The 21,200-nt window shown below is 38.2% G+C and overlaps 1 protein-coding gene across 1 annotated transcript in view; it reads left to right on the forward strand.

Moving 5' to 3' along the window:
• Positions 1 to 21,200, forward strand: part of CDK14 (cyclin dependent kinase 14) — a 583,384-nt gene that overhangs the window by 149,785 nt on the left and 412,399 nt on the right. Inside the window, exon 4 of the mRNA XM_082661962.1 lies at positions 18,280 to 18,374. Coding sequence (XP_082518088.1) covers positions 18,280 to 18,374 — 95 coding nt within the window. The remainder of the gene's footprint in view (positions 1 to 18,279; positions 18,375 to 21,200) is intronic.

Genomic DNA, 21,200 nt, shown 5'->3' on the forward strand with positions numbered 1-21,200 from the left:
GTTAGCATGTGTGGTGGTTGGGTCTCTCCCTCTGTCTAGATCTAGATCTATTTTGTAACCAAGTTATCCATCAACTATGAATTATCTCAGTGTGGCTGTGTCTAAAAGGGTTAGAAATGCAGGATGATAGAGCCTGTTGTGAAGATCAAAGGCAGAAGAAAAATTAGCCCAGGAAGGTTTGAATTCAAAAATCCTTGTTGTTTGATGAGGTCAGATAGTTCTGACTGAATCCTTCCCACCTTACTCTCACACCCACTCTCACAATTATTAGTATAATGTGATAGAGAAGTGGTTCTTACTTGTGGTTTTCCTACAATTCAGGGGGTCATCAACAATCTTAAGTAAGGGGTTATGTATGAAGGTTAAAGTAAATTTTCAATGAATTCAGTGTAAAACTGTTGACATTCTTATAACCATATCATGGTATCATTATAGTGAACACTGAGGTATACTCATGCAGTTTATAAAAATTGACTAAAAAACCCCATCCTTGTTTCTAGGAATGGGGTTTCAGTGGACGATAGACAAGCGTGACTTAATAACTCCTCCATTTGGGTGGGAGTTAGGTCTCCATGGAAAGAGTCTGCCAATGTAGTAGTGGTAAAGAAAATATGTTCTCAATTCCAATCAACTTGGCTTGAATTGTAGCTCTGCCATTAGCTGTAGGATCTTAGATGAGTAACTTTACTTCTCCAGTCTTAAATTCTTCATGTTCAAATAGGAACACTAATAGAACCAACCTTAGGGTGGTGTTATAGGGATTAAACTTAGGTGATGTATTTAAAGTGATAAACTCAAAGCATGGAACACAGTAAACACTTGATATTAGCTGGTTGTTTTTGCTGATTGCACAAACAATGAATTGGAGCACGCCAGGACCATCTCCTTCAGGGCAGGGTGGCAAACACCATTCAGCTGGAATATTATCTTGGCTTTTTCATTATCCATGCCAATGTTCCCCTCCACTGGTCCAGACAATTGACAGTTCTCTGTACCTTTATTCTGTTAAAAAAATATATTAACATTATCTCATTAAATTCTACATCTCCATGCAGTTAGTGTCTGTTAATAATTGCTGATTAGCCCTCTGTATTTCCATTTCTCTAAAGTGCTGTCTCAAACCTGCAGTCTAAGTAGGGAAGTGGTAAGCAGAGAATAGTGGCTCCATAAAGCTGTTTCCCATCCATGCATGCACCTGACATCAAAGAGCCAAAGATAATGTTAGGGTTGACTACCTATTGGCTCGATCTAGCATCTTTAGTTAAATGTGATGATTTAATAAAGTTGCAAGGAAAAAGAAAGGCAAACCAAAGGCCTGAACTTTAATTATCAAACAAAATAGGACCTCTCCTTCTGAATTATTCTTAGTCATTTGATTGGAAGGATTTTATTATTGGCCTCTTTAAACACTTGGCATTTAGCTTCCTTATTTATATGCATAATAATTACAGATCAGAACATTTCTGTGTATTTAAAATAGGAGATGAACTTTACAAGAATCTAACACTTAAAGCGCAGACTATCTTATAGACATGTCCTGTTCCATAGACCCATTCTTTCATTGACTAGAATAACTTATAGAGAGGCATTACATGTGTGTGATTCTTCTTATTTTACAGATCTGTAACTTACAGTATATTTCCACAATGTGTACATATCAGTTTCAAAGGCAGATCACATTGACTGTTTTTCCACTAAATGAGACAAAATATTAATTTTCTGCCATCACATTGTTAATAGGATGTACTTTAACGATGGCAGTTAATACCTCCAAATCATTCAGTTAGATGCCATTAGCATCTCTTTATTTTTCTAGTGGATAAATGGGATATATTCTAAAAAAGAGTATTATCCTTGCTTTTCTAATTTCCTCAATTCAGTTTCTTCAAGTAGTAATTTTAGTATGGTCTAAGTCTTAAAATGATTACATAAGCTTATATAAGGCAGTTTACGAAGAGTAAAATATTTTTAGAAAATTATTTGTGCCTTTCTAGGAAGAGAAAATAATAACTTCCTAATCTATTACCAATTTTGTGTGATTGTGTCTTGTCCTTGCTGTAAATACGCATTAGCAGTTTATCTTCTAATAAGACTAAACAGGTCATTTTCTGCTGCTGCTTTTTTCTTTAATTTAGATTGAATTTATTCTTAAAGGAGCACAAAAGCAAACATACAGACTTCTCATTATGATTTTAAATAATTTAGAATGGAACTGTGAACACAATATTTTCCCCATTGAAGATCATTTTATACTGAAGTTTAATATAGGTTTAAAAATTTCTATTTAAAACTTGGGCTCAGGAGGGTGATGGTAAAGTGCGACATTCACAAGCTGTTTCTTGGTGATGAAAAATGCATGAGAACGTAACCCACACAGGGCTAGTCAGGCTCTTTTGAATGTAGTTTTCCATTAAGTTTTACTTGATTCAACTCAACACATGGTTGGTACTTCACAAGTTTCTTGAAGAAAAGAATAGGTAGTCCATTGTCTATTAATTCCTTCCTACAGTGTCCCTTGTTGTTCTTTTTCTAGCTGCAGTTAAATGTCTAAAATCATAATACTTTCAACCTTTCTTCTCTTCTAGTATGTGCACATTTATTTAAATTTTATTTTATGTATTGATTTAGCTGCATCCCATGGGTCTTAAAATGTCATGTCCTCAGTGCCACATATTTATTTATGAATTTTCAATTTTGATTTTCTTTTTAACCCATATGGCTAGACTATTTAGTTTTCCTTTTATTCTTAATTTTTAATTTATTGCATTGTGTTCAGAAAAAGTAACTTGAAATGTTTCTTCAGTTTTGAATATTGAGGTTTCTTTGGTGGCCTAATCTATGGCCATTTTTTGTGAATGTTTAATGTGTACTTGAAAAGAATATATATTAATATACGTATTAGGTTAAAATATTAATTCTACTATTCAAGCCCATATATCTCACTTATCGGTCATTTGCTTGCTCTGTTGATGTCTGAGTGATGTATGTCTGTCTCCCATTATCACTGTGGATTTGACAATTTCTCATTTTATTGCTACCAGCATTTGTTTTATACACCACAAAACTATGTTGTTTGGCTCATACTAGTTTGTGATTATTAAATTTCTTGGTGGATTTTAATGGGCTATACTAATTTAATCTATTTGCTGTTTTGTAAATTCTGTCTTCTCTGCCATCAGTATTGCTATAATGCGTGATTTCGCAAAAATACTTTTTTTTGCTATATTTTCCCTTTTATTTTCAGATTTACTCTTTTGTCTTAATTTTTTTGTCTCTTCTCAATAGCGCATTGCTAGATTTTCTTTGTCTTTCCAATCTGAGAACTTTATATTAATAGAGAAATTTTAAAATTTATATTTATTGTAAGCATTGATATATTTGGACTTAACTTCCTTATTTTGTGATTTTCTACTTTATACGCTTTCTTACTGAGTATGCCCCTTCTCTAACTCTCCCATCCCTTACCCTCTTCCCCCTTCTTCCTTGCACTTTTCTCTTCCATTCCTTCCTTCCTTAATTTGTTTGGGATTTGTACATCATATTTATTCTAGTAATTACCTTTTAAGTGTTAAGAAATACACTAAAATTTATGAATGTGGAGTTAATCAGTATCTGCAGTCTGTCCTTAACAATCCAATATATCCCAACATGCTTTTATTCTCTTTTTCTACTGTTATTTGCCTTCCTGCACTTCACCCATCACTCCAACTATATCTTATATTGAGATAAAATGGAATTTTATACCTATTTTTTTCCTGTAGGTGGTAAAATTGCAACGTTTCCATCCCAAATGAGGAACTATCTTGAGTATTAGTAATCCAAAACCATTTTCCCTTTTCATTTTAAAAGTATTGCTTAGTTGTCTTTTTTTCAGCCATTGTTGTGTATAAAAATATTATGCTTGTTGAATAATTTTTCTGTTTAGATGTAACCTCTCCCTAGAGCTTTCTGGGAAAATTCTGTTCAACCATTGAACTTTTTCCTTTTTCAGCTATGTACGTTCTTTTAGTCACTGACCATACATGTTTTATTTCGCTGATGAAATATTTAATCTCTAAATCTCTGTTTCTTTTCAAAGGATGTAATATCTTCTTAAATCTCTAAGATACTGGCTATTGGGCTTCCCTGGTGGCGCAGTGGTTGAGAGTCCACCTGCCAATGCAGGGTACACGGGTTCGTGTCCCGGTCCAGGAAGATCCCACATGCCGCGGAGCGGCTGGGCCCGTGAGCCATGGCCGCTGAGCCTGCGCGTCCGGAGCCTGTGCTCCACAATGGGAGAGGCCACAACAGTGAGAGGCCCACGTACCGCAAAAAAAAAAAAAAAAAAAAAAAAAATACTGGTTATTTTTATTCAAAGTTATTATTACTTTTGCAGTGTCAACTCTCTTACCAGGGTTTAACTTATTTGCCCATTGAATTTTAAAATTAATTAATTAATTAATTTCGGCTGCGTTGGGTCTTCATTGCTGCGCACTGGCTTTCTCTAGTTGCAGCGAGCAGGAGCTGCTCTTAGTTGCTGTGTGCAGGCTTCTCATTGTGGTGGCTTCGCGTGTTGCGGAGCATGGGCTCTAGTCGCACAGGCTTCAGTAGTTGTGGTGCACGGGCTTGGTAGTTGTGGCTCGTGGGCTCTAGAGCACATGCTCAGTTGTTGTGGCTCACGAGCTTAGTTGCTCGGCGGCATGTGGGGTCCTCCGGGACCAGGGCTCAAACTTGTGTCCCCTGCATTGGCAGGCAGATTCTTAACGACTGCGCCACCAGGGAAGTCCCTGAATTTTTTTTTTTTTTAATAGAGTATGGTTGCTTTACAATGTTGTGTTAGACTCCACTGCACGACAAAATGAATCAGCCATACACATAAAGATATCCCCTCCCTTTTGGACCTCCCTCCCATTTAGGTTACCACAGTGTGCTAGGTGAGTTCCCTGTGCTATACAGCATGTTTCCATCAGCTGTCCATTTTATACATAGTGTCAATAATGTATATGTGTCAATCCCAGCCTCCCAATGCCTCCCACCCCACCCTTTTCCCACTTGGTATATACATTTACATATACATATACATTTGTTCTCTACGTCTCTGTCTCTTTGCTTTGCAACTTAGATCATCTATAACATTTTTCTACATTCCACATGTACGCGTTCTCACATATATTTGCTTTTCTCTTTCTGACTTACTTCACTCTGTATGACACTCTCTTAGGTCCATCCATGTCTCACAAATGACCCAGTTTCATGGCCTTTGTTTTTTAGAGTTAGGATATACCTGATATCTTTATTTATTTATTTTTAAAAGATATTTATTGGAGTATAATTACTTTACAATGGTGTGTTAGTTTCTGCTGTATAACAAAGTGAATCACGTATACATATACATATACATATACATATATATATATATATATATATATATATATCTCCCCATATTTCCTCCCTCTTGTGTCTCCCTCCCACCCTCCCTATCCCACCCCTCTAGGTGGACACAACGCACCGAGCTGATCTCCCTGTGCTATGCGGCTGCTTCCCACTAGCTATCTAGTTTATATTTGGTAGTGTATATGTGTCCATGCCACTCTCTCACTTCATCCCATCTTACACTTCCCCCTCCCCGTGTCCTCAAGTCCATTCTCTAAGTCTGCATTTTTATTCCTGTCCTGCCCCAAGGTTCTTCAGAACCATTTTTTTCTTTTTTTAGATTCCGTATATATGTGTTAGTGTATGGTAGTTGTTTTACTCTTTCTGACTTAACTTCACTCTGTATGACAGTCACCAGGTCCATCCACCTCACTACAAGTAACTCAATTTCATTTCTTTTTATGGCTGAGTAATATTCCATTGTATATATGTGCTACATCTTCTTTATCCATTCATCTGTCGATGGACACTTAGGTTGCTTCCATGTCTTGGCTATTGTAAACAGAGCTGCAAAGAACATTGTGGCACATGACTCTTTTTGAATTATAGTTTCCTTAGGGTATATACCCAGTAGTGGGATTGCTGGGTCATATGGTAGTTCTATTTTTAGTTTTTTTTTTTTTTTCTTTGTGGTACGCAGGCCTCTCACTGCTGTGGCCTCTGCCGTCGCGGAGCACAGGCTCCGGATGCGCAGGCTCAGTGGCCATGGCTCACGGGCCCAGCCGCTTCATGGCATGTGGGATCTTCCCGGACCGGGGCATGAACCCGTGTCCCCTGCATTGGCAGGCGGACTCTCAACCACTGCACCACCAGGGAAGCCCTATTTTTAGTTTTTTAAGGAATCTCCATACTGTTTTCCATAGTGGCTGTATCAATTTACATTCCCACCAACAATGCAAGAGGGTTGCCTTTTCTCCACACCCTCTCCAGCATTTATCGTTTGTAGATTTTTTGATGGTGGCCATTCAGATCGGTGTGAGGTGATACCTCATTGTATTTTTGATTTGCATTTCTCTAATTGTTAGTGATGTTGAGCATCCTTTCATGTGTTTGTTGGCAATCTGTATATCTTCTTTGGAGAAATGTCTACTTAGGTCTTCTGCCCATTTTTGGATTAGGTTGTTTCTTATTTTGATATTGAGCTGCATGAGCTGCTTGTATATTTTAGAGTTTAATCCTTTGTCAGTTGCTTCGTTTGCAAATGTTTTCTCCCATTCTGAGAGTTGTCTTTTCGTCTTGTTTATGGTTTCCTTTGCTGTGAAAAACCTTTTAAGTTTCATCAGGTCCCATATGTTTGTTTTTGTTTTTATCTCCATTTCTCTAGGAAGTGGGTCAAAAAGGATCTTGCTGTGATTTATGTCGTAGAGTGTTCTGCCTATGTTTTCCTCGAAGAGTTTGATGGTGTCTGGCCTTACATTTAGGTCTTTAATCCATTTTGAGTTTATTTTTGTGTATGGTGTTAGGGAGTGTTCTAATTTCATTTTTTTACATGTAGCTGTCCAGTTTTCCCAGCACCACTTATTGAAGAGGCTGTCTTTTCTCCATTGTATATTCTTGCCTCCGTTATCAAAAATAAGGTGACCATATGTGTGTGGGTTTATCTCTAGGCTTTCTATCCTGTTCCATTGATCTATATTTCTGTTTTTGTGCAAGTAGCATACTGTCTTGATTATTGTAGCTTTGTAGTATAGTCTGAAGTCCGGGAGCCTGATTCCTCCAACTCCGTTTTGCTTTCTCAAGATTGCTTTGGTTATTCGGGGTCCTTTGTGTTTCCATACAAATTGTGAAATTTTGTGTTCTAGTTCTGTGAAAAATGCCATTGGTAGTTTGATAGGGATTGCATTGAATGTGTAGATTGCTTTGGGTAGTATAGTCATTTTCACAATGTTGCTTCTTCCAGTGCAAAAACATGGTATATCTCTCCATCTGTTTGTATCATCTTTAATTTCTTTATCAGTGTCTTATAGTTTCTGCATACAGGTCTTTTGTCTCCTTAGGTAGGTTTACTCCTAGATATTTTATTCTTTTTGTTGCAATGGTAAATGGGAGTGTTTTCTTAATTTCTCTTTCAGATTTTTCATCATTAGTGTATAGGAGTGCAAGAGATTTCTGTGCATTAATTTTGTATCCTGCTGCTTTACCAAATTCATTGATTAACTCTCGTAGTTTTCTGGTAGCATCTTTAGGATTCTCTATGTATAGTATCATGTCATCTGCAAACAGTGACAGTTTTACTTCTTCTTTTCTGATTTGGATTCCTTCTATTTCCTTTCTTCTCTGACTGCTGTGGCTAAAAGTTCCAACACTATGTTGAATAATAGTGGTGAGAGTGAGCAACCTTGTTTTGTTCCTGATCTTAGTGGAAATGGTTTCAGTTTTTCACCATTGAGAACGATGTTGGCTGTGGATGTGTCATATATGGCCTTTATTATGTTGAGGTAGGTTACCTCTATGCCTACTTTCTGGAGGGTTTTTATCATAAATGAGTGTTGAATTTTGTCAAAAGCTACATTTTGGAAGTGTTTGAGAAGGATAGGTGTAAGCTCTTCTCTAAGTGTTTGATAGAATTTGCCTGTAAAGCCATCTGGTCCTGGGCTTTTTTTGTTTGAAGATTTTAAATCACAGTTTCAATTTTAGTGCTTGTGATTGGTCTGTTTATATTTTGTATTGTTTCCTGGTTCAGTTTTGGAAGGTTGTGCTTTTCTAAGAATTTGTCCATTTCTTCCAGGTTGTCCATTTTATTGGCATAGAGTTGCTTGTAGTAATCTCTCATGATCCTTTGTATTTCTGCAGTGTCAGTTGTTACTTCTCCGTTTTCATTTCTAATTCCATTAATTAATTTATTTTATTTTTGCCGTGTTGGGTCTTCGTTTTTGTGCGAGGGCTTTCTCTAGGTGTGGCAAGCGGGGGCCACTCTTCATTGCAGTGCGCGGGCCTCTCACTATCACGGCCTTTCTTGTTACGGAGCACAGGCTCCAGACGTGCAGGCTCAGTAGTTGCGGCTCATGGGCCTAGTTGCTCCGCGGCATGTGGGATCTTCCCAGAGCAGGGCTCGAACCCGTGTCCCCTGCATTAGCAGGCAGATTCTCAACCACTGCGCCACCAGGGAAGCCCCTCTAATTCTATTGATTTGCGTCTTCTCCCTTTTTTTCTTGATGAGTCTGGCTAATGGTTTATCAATTTTGTTTATATGCTTTTGTTTATTTGCTTTTAAGTTTCATTAGGTCCCATTTGTTTATTTTTGTTTTAATTTTCATTACTCCCGGAGGTTGGTCAAGAAAGGTGTTGCTGTGGTTTATGTCAAAAAGTGTTCTGCCTACGTTTTCCTCAAAGAGTCTTGTAGTGTCTGGTCTTACATTTAGGTCTTTAATCCATTTTGAGTTTATTTTTGTGTATGGTGTTAGGGAGTGTCCTAATTTCATTCTTTTACATGTAGCTGTCCAGTTTTCCCAGAACCACTCATTGAAGAGGCTGTCTTTGTCCATTGTATATTTTTGCCTCTTTTGTCATAGATTAGGTGACCATAGGTGCGAGGGTTTATCTCTTTGCCCACTGAATTTTATACTTTTCTTTCAGGTTGTTGGTGTTCCTGAAATGATTCGTGATTTTTGCTTGTGTACTCATTTTTGTATTTTAGAATTGCTATCAGCTTATTCTGTTTTCTGTAAATTGTCTCTAGTGATTGTGTGAGAGAGGCAGGGATTGTAGTTTGGGGATGGGATATGTCATCCTTTCTCTGGGTATTGGCTACTTGAGTCCTTGCTCTGCCCTTCTAGCCTGAATACCTACATTCTCTGCTGTCTCCTCTTCACATGTTCCTGCAGTTTGCTTGGGAGGACATCATGTGTTCTCTTGTGTTGATAAGTCTCATATTTACCTAGAGACTCTTGCTTCTTTTATCTGTACTAGTCTTCCCCTAAATGTTAGGGCTTTAAATTCCCCCATTCTTTTCTCTGAAGTTTTCATTCTGATTACTTTTTACCTTTTAGAATTCCTCTAAATATCTGGTTAGATATTGACACTCTTTTGTTTCACATTCCTATTTCTAATTTATTATTTTTGAAAAATATCTTTTCATTCACTATGTGGCATTGAGCGGGGGGCGGGGGGACGAAGGTAAGCAGCATTGCTCAATTTGCCAAATAGAATCCTTATAAACCATGGGAGTCAGATGCATTGTGGGTATGTTGTGTTTTTTCGTAAGTGGTATAAGAGCTCAGGGTCAAGAATAGTGTACTATAAACTTTCTGCAAGAAGTTCTTTCCTTAAGTTTCTAAAATTGGTTTCTCACGGAGCATCATAAGCATTAGTAACTTTTTATAAATACAGTTATAACTGTGATTACATAATCCTTTAAAAATGTTATTAATTCCTTATACAATTATCATTTTTAATATGCTTTGATATTATCTTTTTATAGTGACATTAAAATAATAGGCAATTTGTCCTCATGGAGGACAATACTCCCTTTTTCTTGCTCTCTGGTGAACGTTGGGATGGGAGTTTAGCACAGCAAGAGTTATGAGACCACTCACTCTTAGCACTTCTGTGGTCATGATGGAATGTACAGTTTCTTAAGGAAGAGGGATTTTGTTGCAGCTTAAGGATTGGTGTATGTAAGCATAAGAGAGTTTCTTTTGTATTAATTAGTGTTATCTGAATATTTTGATTATTTGTTTGCATTACTGCTAAAAGGTAACAGAGGAGTAACTTTGTATGACTGAATTTTATACAGTCATGATCTACGACAGGGGTCAGGTAAATATTTTCAGCTTTGTTGGCTATATGATCTCTGTTGCAAGTATAATTTTGTTGTAGCTTGGAAGTCATAAGACAATATGTAAATGAATGAGTGTGACTGTGTTCCAGTAAACTTCAGGACACTAAAACTTGTTTTTCATATAATTTTCACATGCTATGAAATTTTATTCTTTTCTAGATATCCCCCCATTAAAAAAATATAAAAACCTTTCTAAGTTTATGGGATATATGAAAATCAGTAGTGGGCTGGTTTCCAGCCCCTAATTTAGACTGTATAATAACATGGAAAATATTTATAATATATTGAGTTAATAAATAGCAGGTTACAAAACACTATCTGTAGTGTAGTCCCATTTATGTTAAAAAGCAATCATCAGTATACAGATAGCACTAGAAGAAGAGCTATCAAAATATTAATTGTGGCTCCCTGTTGGTGATTAGATTAAGGGTAAAGTTAAACTTCTATACTGTGTTCATTTGCATTTTCTGAGTTTTGTACCCTGAATATTTATTATGTCATTTTTAAAAATAAACATTCTTGCATCAGAAAAAAGTTATTTAAAAACTGACAGAATCTACATTTTCAGCAAAATGGGGTTATTCATTGTTTCTTGGGTTTTTTTTTTAACATCTTTATTGGTGTATAATTGCTTTACAATGGTGTGTTAGTTTCTGCTTTATAACAAAGTGAATCAGTTATACATATACATATGTTCCCATATCTCTTCCCTCTTGCGTCTCCCTCCCTCCCACCCTCCCTATCCCACCCCTCCAGGCAATCACAAAGCACCCACCTGATCTCCCTGTGCTATGCGGCCGCTTCCCACTAGCTATCTACCTTACATTTGGTAGTGTATATATGTCCATGCCTCTCTCTCGCTTTGTCACAGCTTACCCTTCCCCCTCCCCATATCCTCAAGTCCGTTCTCTAGTAGGACTGTGTCTTCATTCCTGTCTTACCCCTAGGTTCGTCATGACATTTTTTTTTCTTAAATTCCATATATATGTGTTAGCATACGGTATTTGTCTTTTTCTTTCTGACTTACTTCACTCTGTATGACAGACTCTAGGTCTATCCACCTCATTACAAATAGCTCAATTTCGTTTCTTTTTATGGCTGAGTAATATTCCACTGTATATATGTGCCACATCTTCTTTATGCATCCATCCGATGATGGACACTTAGGTTGTTTCCATCTCCGGGCTATTGTAAATAGAGCTGCAATGAACATTTTGGTACATGACTCTTTTTGAATTATGCTTTTCTCAGGGTATATACCCAGTAGTGGGATTGCTGGGTCATATGGTAGTTCTATTTGTAGTTTTTTAAGGAACCTCCATACTGTTCTCTGTAGTGGCTGTACCAATTCACATTCCCACCAGCAGTGCAAGAGTGTTCCCTTTTCTCCACACTCTCTCCAGCATTTATTGTTTCTAGATTTTTTGATGATGGCCATTCTAACTGGTGTGAGATGATATCTCATTGTAGTTTTGATTTGCATTTCTCTAATGAGTAATGATGTTGAGCGTTCTTTCATGTGTTTGTTGGCAGTCTGTATGTCTTCTTTGGAGAAATGTCTGTTTAGATCTTCTGCCCATTTTTGGATTGGGTTGTTTGTTTTTTTGTTATCGAACTGCATGAGCTGCTTGTAAATTTTGGAAATTAATCCTTTGTCAGTTGCTTCATTTGCAAATAATTGTCTCCCATTCTGAGGGTTGTCTTTTGGTCTTGTTTATGGTTTCCTTTGCTGTGCAAAAGCTTTTAAGTTTCATTAGGTCCCATTTGTTTATTTTTGTTTTTATTTCCATTTCTCTAGGAGGTGGGTCAAAAAGGATCTTGCTGTGATTTATGTCATAGAGTGTTCTGCCTATGTTTTCCTCTAAGAGTTTGATAGTGTCTGGCCTTACATTTAGGTCTTTAATCCATTTTGAGCTTATTTTTGTGTATGGTGTTAGGGAGTGTTCTAATCTCATTCTTTTACATGTAGCTGTCCAGTTTTCCCACCACCACTTATTGAAGAGGCTGTCCTTCCTCCACTGTACATTCCTGCCTCCATGATCAAAGATAAGGTGACCATATGTGCGTGGGTTTATCTCTGGGCTTCCTATCCTGTTCCATTGATCTATATTTCTGTTTTTGTGCCAGTACCATACTGTCTTGATTACTGTAGCTTTATAATATAGTCTGAAGTCAGGGAAACTGATTCCTCCAGCTCCATTTTTCGTTCTCAAGATTGCTTTGGCTATTCAGGGTCTTTTGTGTTTCCATACAAATTGTGAGATTTTTTGTTCTAGTTCTGTGAAAAATGCCAGTGGTAGTTTGATAGGGATTGCATTGAATCTGTAGATTGCTTTGGGTAGTAGAGTCATCTTCACAATGTTGACTCTTCCAATCCAAGAACATGGTATATCTCTCCATCTATTTGTATCATCTTTAATTTCTTTCATCAGTGTCTTGTAATTTTCTGCATACAGGTCTTTTGTCTCCTTAGGTAGGTTTATTCCTAGTATCTTATTCTTTTTGTTGCAGTGGTAAATGGGAATGTTTTCTTGATTTCACTTTCAGATTTTTCATCATTAGTGTATAGGAATGCCAGAGATTTCTGTGCATTAATTTTGTATCCTGCAACTTTACCAAATTCAGTGATTAGCTCTAGTAGTTTTCTGGTAGCATCTTTAGGATTCTCTATGTATAGTATCATGTCATCTGCAAACAGTGACAGCTTTACGTCTTCTTTTCTGATTTGGATTCCTTTTATTTCCTTTTCTTCTCTGATTGCTGTGGCTAAAACTTCCAAAACTATATTGAATAAGAGTGGTGAGAGTGGGCAACCTTGTCTTGTCCCTGATCTTAGTGGAAATGCTTTCAGTTTTCCACCATTGAGGATGATGTTAGCTGTGGGTTTGTCATATATGGCCTTTATTATGTTGAGGAAAGTTCCCTCTCTGCCTACTGTCTGCAGGGTTTTTATCATACATGGGTGTTGAATTTTGTCAAAAGCTTTCTTTGCATCTATTGAGATGATCATATGGTTTTTCTCCTTCCATTTGTTAATATGGTGTATCACATTGATTGATTTGCGTATATTGAAGAATCCTGGCATTCCTGGAATAAACCCCACTTGATCATGGTGTATGATCCTTTTAATGTGCTGTTGGATTCTGTTTGCTAGTATTTTGTTGAGGATTTTTGCATCTATGTTCATCGGTGATATTGGCCTGTAGTTTTCTTTCTTTGTGACATCCTTGTCTGGTTTTGATATCAAGGTGATGGTGACCTCGTAGAATGAATTTGGGTGTGTTCCTCCCTCTGCTATATTTTGGAGGAGTTTGAGAAGGATTGGTGTTAGCTCTTCTCTAAATGTTTGATAGAATTCGCCTGTGAAGCCATCTGGTCCTGGGCTTTTGTTTGTTGGAAGATTTTTAATCACAGTTTCAATTTCAGTGCTTGTTGATTGGTCTGTTCATATTTTCTATTTCTTCCTGATTCAGTTTTGGCAGGTTGTGCATTTCTAAGAATTTGTCCACTTCTTCCAGGTTGTCCCTTTTATTGGCATATAGTTGCTTGTAGTAATCTCTCATGATCTTTTGTATTTCTGCAGTGTCAGTTGTTACTTCTCCTTTTTCATTTCTAATTCTATTGATTTGAGTCTTTTCCCTTTTTTTCTTGATGAGTCTGGCCAGTGGTTTATCTATTTTGTTTATCTTCTCAAAGAACCAGCTTTTAGTTTTATTGATCTTTGCTATCGTTTCCTTCATTTCTTTTTCATTTATTTCTGATCTGATTTTTATGATTTCTTTCCTCCTGCTAACTTTGCGGGGTTTTTTGTTCTTCTTTCTCTAATTGCTTTAGGTGCAAGGTTAGGTTGTTTATTCGAGATGTTTCCTGTTTCTTAAGGTGGGCTTGTATTGCTATAAACTTCCCTCTTAGAACTGTTTTTGTTGCATCCCGTAGGTTTGGGGTTGTCGTGTCTCCATTGTCATTTGTTTCTAGGTATTTTTTAATTTCCTCTTTGATTTCTTCAGTGATCACTTCGTTATTACGTAGTGTATTGTTTAGCCTCCATGTGTTTGTATTTTGTACAGATCTTTTTCTGTAATTGATATGTAGTCTCATAGCGTTGTGGTCGGAAAAGATACTTGATACAATTTCAATTTTCTTAAATTTACCAAGGCTTGATTTGTGACCCAAGATATGATCTATCCTGGAGAATGTTCCATGAGCACTTGAGAAAAATGTGTATTCTGTTGTTTTTGGATGGAGTGTCCTATAAATATCAATTAAATCCATCTTGTTTAATGTAGCATTTAAAGCTTGTGTTTCCTTATTTATTTTCATTTTGGATGATCTGTCCATTGGTGAAAGTGGGGTGTTAAAGTCCCCTACTATGAATGTGTTACTGTCGATTTCCCCTTTTATGGCTGTTAGTATTTGCCTTATGTATTGAGGTGCTCCTATGTTGGGTGCATAAATATTTACAATTGTTATATCTTCTTCTTGGATCGATCCCTTGATCGTTATGTAGTGTCCTTTTTTGTCTCTTGTAATAGTCTTTATTTTAAAGTCTGGTTTTGTCTGATATGAGAATTGCTACTCTAGCTTTCTTTTGATTTCCATTTGCATGGAATATCTTTTTCCATCCCCTTACCTTCAGTTAGTATGTGTCTCTAGGTCTGAAGTGGGTCTCTTGTAGACAGCATATATATGGGTCTTGTTTTTGTATCCATTCAGCCAGTCTGTGTCTTTTGGTGGGAGCATTTAGTCCATTTACATTTAAGGTAATTATCAATATGTATGTTCCTTTTCCCATTTTCTTAATTGTTTTGGGTTCGTTATTGTAGGTCTTTTCCTTCTCTTGTGTTTCTTGCCTAGAGAAGTTCCTTTAGCAGTTGTTGTAAAGGTGGTTTGGTGGTGCTGAACTGTCTCAGCTTTTGCTTGTCTGTAAAGGTTTTAATTTCTCCATCAAATCTGAATGAGATCCTTGCTGTGTAGAGTAATCTTGGTTGCTGGTTTTTCTCCTTCATTAATTTAAATATGTCCTGCCACTCCCTTCTGGCTTGCAGAGTTTCTGCTGAAAGATCAGCTGTTAACCTTATGGCGATTCCCTTGTGTGTTATTTGTTGTTTTTCCCTTGCTACTTTTAATATGCTTTCTTTGTATTTAATTTTTGACAGTTTGATTAATATGTGTCTTGGCGTATTTCTCCTTGGATTTATCCTGTATGGGACTCTCTGTGCTTCCTGGACTTGACTAACTATTTCCTTTCCCATATTGGGGAAGTTTTCAACTATAATCTCTTCAAATATTTTCTCAGTCCCTTTCTTTTTCTCTTCTTCTTCTGGAACCCCTATAATTCGAATGTTGGTGCGTTTGATGTTGTCCCAGAGGTCTCTGTGACTGTCCTCAGTTCTTTTCATTCTTTTTTCTTTATTCTGCTCTGCAGTAATTATTTCCACTATTTTATCTTCCAGGTCACTTATCCGTTCTTCTGCCTCAGTTATTCTGCTATTGATCCCACCTAGAGTATTTTTCATTTCATTTATTGTGTTGTTCATTATTGTTTGTTTCATCCTTAGTTCTTCTGGTCCTTGTTAAATGTTTCTTGCATTTTGTCTATTCTATTTCCAAGATTTTGGATCATCTTTACTATCATTATTTTGAATTCTTTTTCAGGTAGACTGCCTATTTCCTCTTCATTTGTTAGGTCTGGTGGGTTTTTATCTTGCTCCTTCATCTGCGGTGTGTTTTTCTGTCTTCCCATTTTGCTTATCTTATTGTGTTTGAGGTCTCCTTTTTGCAGGCTGCAGGTTCCTAGTTCCCTTTGTTTTTGGTGTCTGTCCCTAGTGGCTAAGGTTGGTTCAGTGGGTTGTGTAGGCTTTGTGGTGGAGGGGACTAGTGCCTGTGTTCTGGTGGATGAGGCTGGATCTTGTCTTTCTGGTGGGCAGGTCCACATCTGGTGGTGTGTTTTGGGGTGTCTGTGGACTTATTATGATTTTAGGCAGCCTCTCTGCTAATGGGTGGGGTTCTGTTCCTGTTTTGCTAGTTGTTTGACCTAGGGTGTCCAGCACTGTAGCTTGCTGGTCATTGAGTGAAGCTGGGTTCTGGCGTTGAGATGGAGATGTCTGGCAGATTTTTGCCGTTTGATATTATGTGGAACTGGGAGGTCTCTTGTGGAACAGTGCCCTGAAGTTGGCTCTCTCAGGTCAGAGGCACAGCACTGACTCCTGGCTTCAGCACCAAGAGCCTTTCATCCACATGGCTCAGAATAAAAGGGAGAAAAAGTAGAGAGAAAGAATTAGTAGAAGTAGGAAGAAAGAAAGAAAGAAAGAAGGAAGGAAGGAAGGAAGAAAGAAGGAAAGAAAGAGGAGGGAGGGAGGGAGGGACGGTGGGAGGAAGGAAGGAAGGAAGGAAAAAAGAAAGAAAGAAGGAAGATAAAGTAAAATAAAGTAAAATATAATAGAGTTATTAAATTAAAAAATAATTATTAAGAGAAAAATTTAAAAAAAATGGACGGATAGAATCTTGGGACAAATGGTGGAAGCAAAGCTATACAGACGAAATCTCACACAGAAGCATGCACATAGACACTGACAAAAAGAGGAAAAGGGGAAAAAAGCATAAATCTTGCTGTCAAAGTTCCCCTCCTCAATTTGGGATGATTTGTTGTCTAAAGGAGGGAAGGAAGGAAAGAAAGAAAGAAGGAAGATAAAGTAAAATAAAGTTATTAAAATTAATTATTAAGAAAAAAAAACGGACGGGTAGAACCCTAGGACAAATGGTGGAAGCAAAGCTATACAGACAAAATTTCACACAGAAGCATACACATACACACTCAGAAAAATAGGAAAAGGGGAAAAAATAATAAATCTTGCTTTCGGAGTCCACCTCAATTTGGGATGATTCGTTGTCTATTCAGGTATTCCACAGATGCAGGGCACATTAAGTTGATTGTGGAGCTTTAATCCGCTGCACCTGAGGCTGCTGGGAGAGATTTCCCTTTCTCTTCTTTGTTTGCACAGCTCCCAGGGGCTCATCTTTGGATTGGGCCCCGCCTCTGCGTTCAGGTCGCTGGCGGGCGTCTGTTCTTCGCTCAGACAGGACAGGGTTAAGGGAGCCGCTGATTAGGAGGCTCTGGCTCACTCAGGCTGGCGGAGGGAGGGGCACGGCGTGACGTTGCACCAACCTGAGGCGCGCCGTGCGTTCTCCCGGGGAAGTTGTCCCTGCATCCCAGGAACCTGGCAGCGGCGGGCTGCACACGCTCCCTGGAAGGGGGGTGTGGACAGTGACCTGTGCTCGCACAGAGTCCCCTTGCTGGCGGCAGCAGCAGCCTTAATGTCTCTCACCCGTCTCTGGGGTCCGCACTTTCAGCCGCGGCTCGCGCCTGTCTCTGGAGCTCCTTTAAGCAGCGCTCTCAATCCTGTCTCCTCGCGCACCAGGAAACAAAGAAGGAAGAAAAAGTCTTTTGCCTCTTCCGCAGCTCCAGACCTTTTCCCGGACTCCCTCCGGGCTAGCCGTGGTGCACTAACCCCTTCAGGCTGTGTTCACGCCTCCAACCCCAGTCCTCTCCCTGCGCTCCGACCAAAGCCCGAGCCTCAGCTCGCAGCCCCGCCCGCCCCAGCGGGTGAGCAGACAAGCCTCTCGGGCTGGTGAGTGCTGGTCGGCACTGATCCTCTGTGAGGGAATCTCTCCACTTTTCTCTCCGCACCCTGTTGCTGTGCTCTCCTCCGCCGCTTCGAAGCTTTCCCCCTCCGCCACCTGCAGTCTCCGCCCGCGAAGGGGCTTCCTAGTGTGTGGAAACTTTTCGTCCTTCACTGCTCCCTCCCACTGGTGCAGGTCCCATCCCTATTCTTTTGTCTCTGTTCTTTCTTTTGCCCTACCCAGGTACGTGGGGAGTTTTTTGCCTTTTGGGAGGTCTGAGGTCTTCTGCCAGCGTTCAGTAGGTGTTCTGTAGGAGTTGTTCCACGTGTAGGTGTATTTCTGGTGTATCTGTGAGGAGGAAGGTGATCTCCGAGTCTTACTCTTCCGCCATCTTCCCCTCGTTCCTCCTATTCATTGTTAATTAGTCTGATACAATCTATTTTGTTTACCCTCTGCTTCATTTTTAGCCAACAAGTCCCAAATTTGGAAAAGCTGACTCATATGAAAAACTGGAAAAACTAGGAGAAGGATCTTATGCTACAGTATACAAAGGAAAAAGCAAGTAAGTTCATTAATTTTTGAATATTTCACATGTAAAATATACCTGTTCTCTTACTAGTAACAGTATGTTTAAATAATTTTTATTTAATACACAATAGATTTTCCTCCCTCAGGTTTTTTGTTATCGTTGTTGTCATTGTTTTAACGATTGTAAAAGAATTGTAAAAGAATTGCTTTTCTCCGTGAGCAAACAGTTTTGCAGACCTGTCCAATTTATCTTTTCTGTCCTTCCTCTCTTCCAACTTTGTTTTCTCTTTCTCTCATTGGAACCCTCAAATGAGAATTCATTTCCAGGTGAATGATGTGATTAATTTCTCATGGAGGTTTAGCATTTGCTTAAGAATAAGAGTACTGATTTGACAAAGCCAAATGTATTGATTATTCCTGACATCTTTTTAACTTGAGCTTTTACTCCATCTTTCAGAAGTCACTTAATTAAACAAACTGCAAACTCTTTCTTTCTTCCTGTGTCCTTTGGCGTCATGCTGCATATATTTCCACACAGAGAAACAACTCTTCCCCCCTTTGTCCTCTTCCCCCACATTCTCTCAGGGTCAGGGCACAGATTTGGGTTCTTAAAAAGCTTGCCCCTCTATGTTTCTGATAGGCCTCCTCCCTCTCCCATATTGAATAAGAGCACAGATTTGGTGGCATGTAGCTTGTAGAAACTTTTAATACTCTTCCTGAAATAACTACAAGATACAGAAGCCTCATTTTACCTTAATAAAAGTACCAAGCAGTGTTGAAAAAATTTTTTCTAAACTATCCTTGTTATTGTCTCCCTTTTAAGTCATTGTGTAAGATAGGAAATTCTAACTAATTACTCAGCAGTAATTGAATTACTAACTAAGCTAAGTAATTAAAGAGATAGAGAAGACAATTCTCTGAAGGATCATTCTAAACACATAATTGGAAATTTTGACTATGTGCTTATTTAGGTACTCTTTGGCTTTTCTGGAATGTAGTCTTATACCTTTGTTCATAGTTTTCAAGTTAAGATGAAGGAATATTCCTGATAAAGGAAGATATGTAAGTAAGGAAATTCAGAAATGCTGTAGATCAAAATTGAGTTTTAATTTTGACTCTTAGACATTTGCCCAAAAAAAGCCTTTAAAAAATTTGAATAGAAGAAAAATATGATGGGGAAGGAAAAAAAAATCCAGAGGGCTGTTAATGACTTCACTGTGTCTCTTAAGCATTATGGAATGTCATGGTAATGGCATAAATGGTTGAGTTAATTTCAATAGTGGTTGTGTCCCAAGTTTTTGTATTTTTTCCTAAGGAAAAAGAGTACTCTACTGTGTAAAAATTACTTGAACCTTTCATGTTAATAAGGTGAAGATAACTACACTGGATTAAGCAATTATTTTGTGTAAAATATGGTGTATTCATTGTCTCATTTATTCTTCACAACACTCTATAAGAAAGGTCCCATTTTTATATTACTATAATCTCTGCTGGACCAGACATCTTGGTGCTTAGAGAAATTTAGTCACTTGTCCAAGTCAGTACAGGTTATTAGTGACAGAACTTGTCTTGGCTCATGTCTTTATGGTTTGAGGTCATCTTTTCCTAACCATTTTACATACTGCTTCCACAGGATAAGGCCTTCTTGGAAAGACTTGGTCCTTGTTGAGTATTCCAGATGGTTCTCCCAGATGCTCTGATTTGTTTTAATGGTGGATCAAACAGAAGCAAACATACTATTTCATTATAAGGAAACAAACCAGTCATTTTGAAGTGCCTTCCCACCAGAGATATGCTCAGCTAATTTCCAAATGCAAGATAATAACTATTAAATGTTTAACTTTAAGATTTATGACAAAATCTTGAAAGATAGTTGAAACATTCTCCATTTATTATGCCCAAATAAAAGAAAGACTGCAATCTTTGAGAAGGATAGTTCTGGACAGTTAATACTTTTCACTCCATCAGGTCTCAATGTATCTTGTCAGCATTTCTCAAGCAGTTTAAAGCTTGCTGGTCACATGTACTATTTAATTTCCTCCAGCTGGAGATGAAAGCCATTGACCACTCACCTGCTTTAGGAGATGGCAGGCTGCTTGTGCTTATTTGCTTTATGGTGGCAAGGTCAGGCCAAAGAACAACAGTTACGTGCCATCTAGCAACATTAAGAGAGCTGAATTTGGTGTGTCTCCTAAAGCACTATGTAATTTAAAGAGTCAACTGAATGTTAGGATCCCTGTTCCAGTACGCCTCACCACTTTCCCATAGCTGTCTGCATCCCTGCCTCCATCTTTAAACGTTATATTTAGCATCTACCCCAAGAGCAGCTATCGTTATCTTGCAACAAAGCTGCATGGCATTTGTAGAGATACCCATGATACTCAGTTGGTGAGCATTTTATATATATGTGTATTGAATTACAGGTGTCAAGTTTGGATTTTGCAATAAACCTCATTGTATTCGTTTGCTAGGACTGCTAAAACAAATACCATAGAGTGGGTGGCTAAAACAACAGAAATTTATCATCTCTTAGTTCTGGAGGCTAGATCTAAGATCAAGGTATTGGCAGAGTTGGTTTCTTTCTGAGGGTTGGTCCTGTAAGGGAGAATCTGTTCCATGCCTCTCTCCTAGCTTCTGCGGTGTGCTGGCAGTCTTTGGCATTCCTGGCTCGTAGATGCATCACCCTGATGTCTGCCTTTATGGTCACATGGTGTTCTCTCTCTTGGTGTGTTTGTCTCCACATCCAAATTTCCCCTTTTTATAAGACTACTAGTCATTTTGGATTAGGGCCCACTGTAATGACCTCACTTTAGCTTGATTACTTCTATAAAGACCCTATTTCCAAATAAGGTCACATTCT

This window comes from Grampus griseus (genome assembly GCF_964374135.1).
Source record: "Grampus griseus genome assembly, chromosome: 9".
Lineage (NCBI taxonomy): Eukaryota > Metazoa > Chordata > Mammalia > Artiodactyla > Delphinidae > Grampus > Grampus griseus.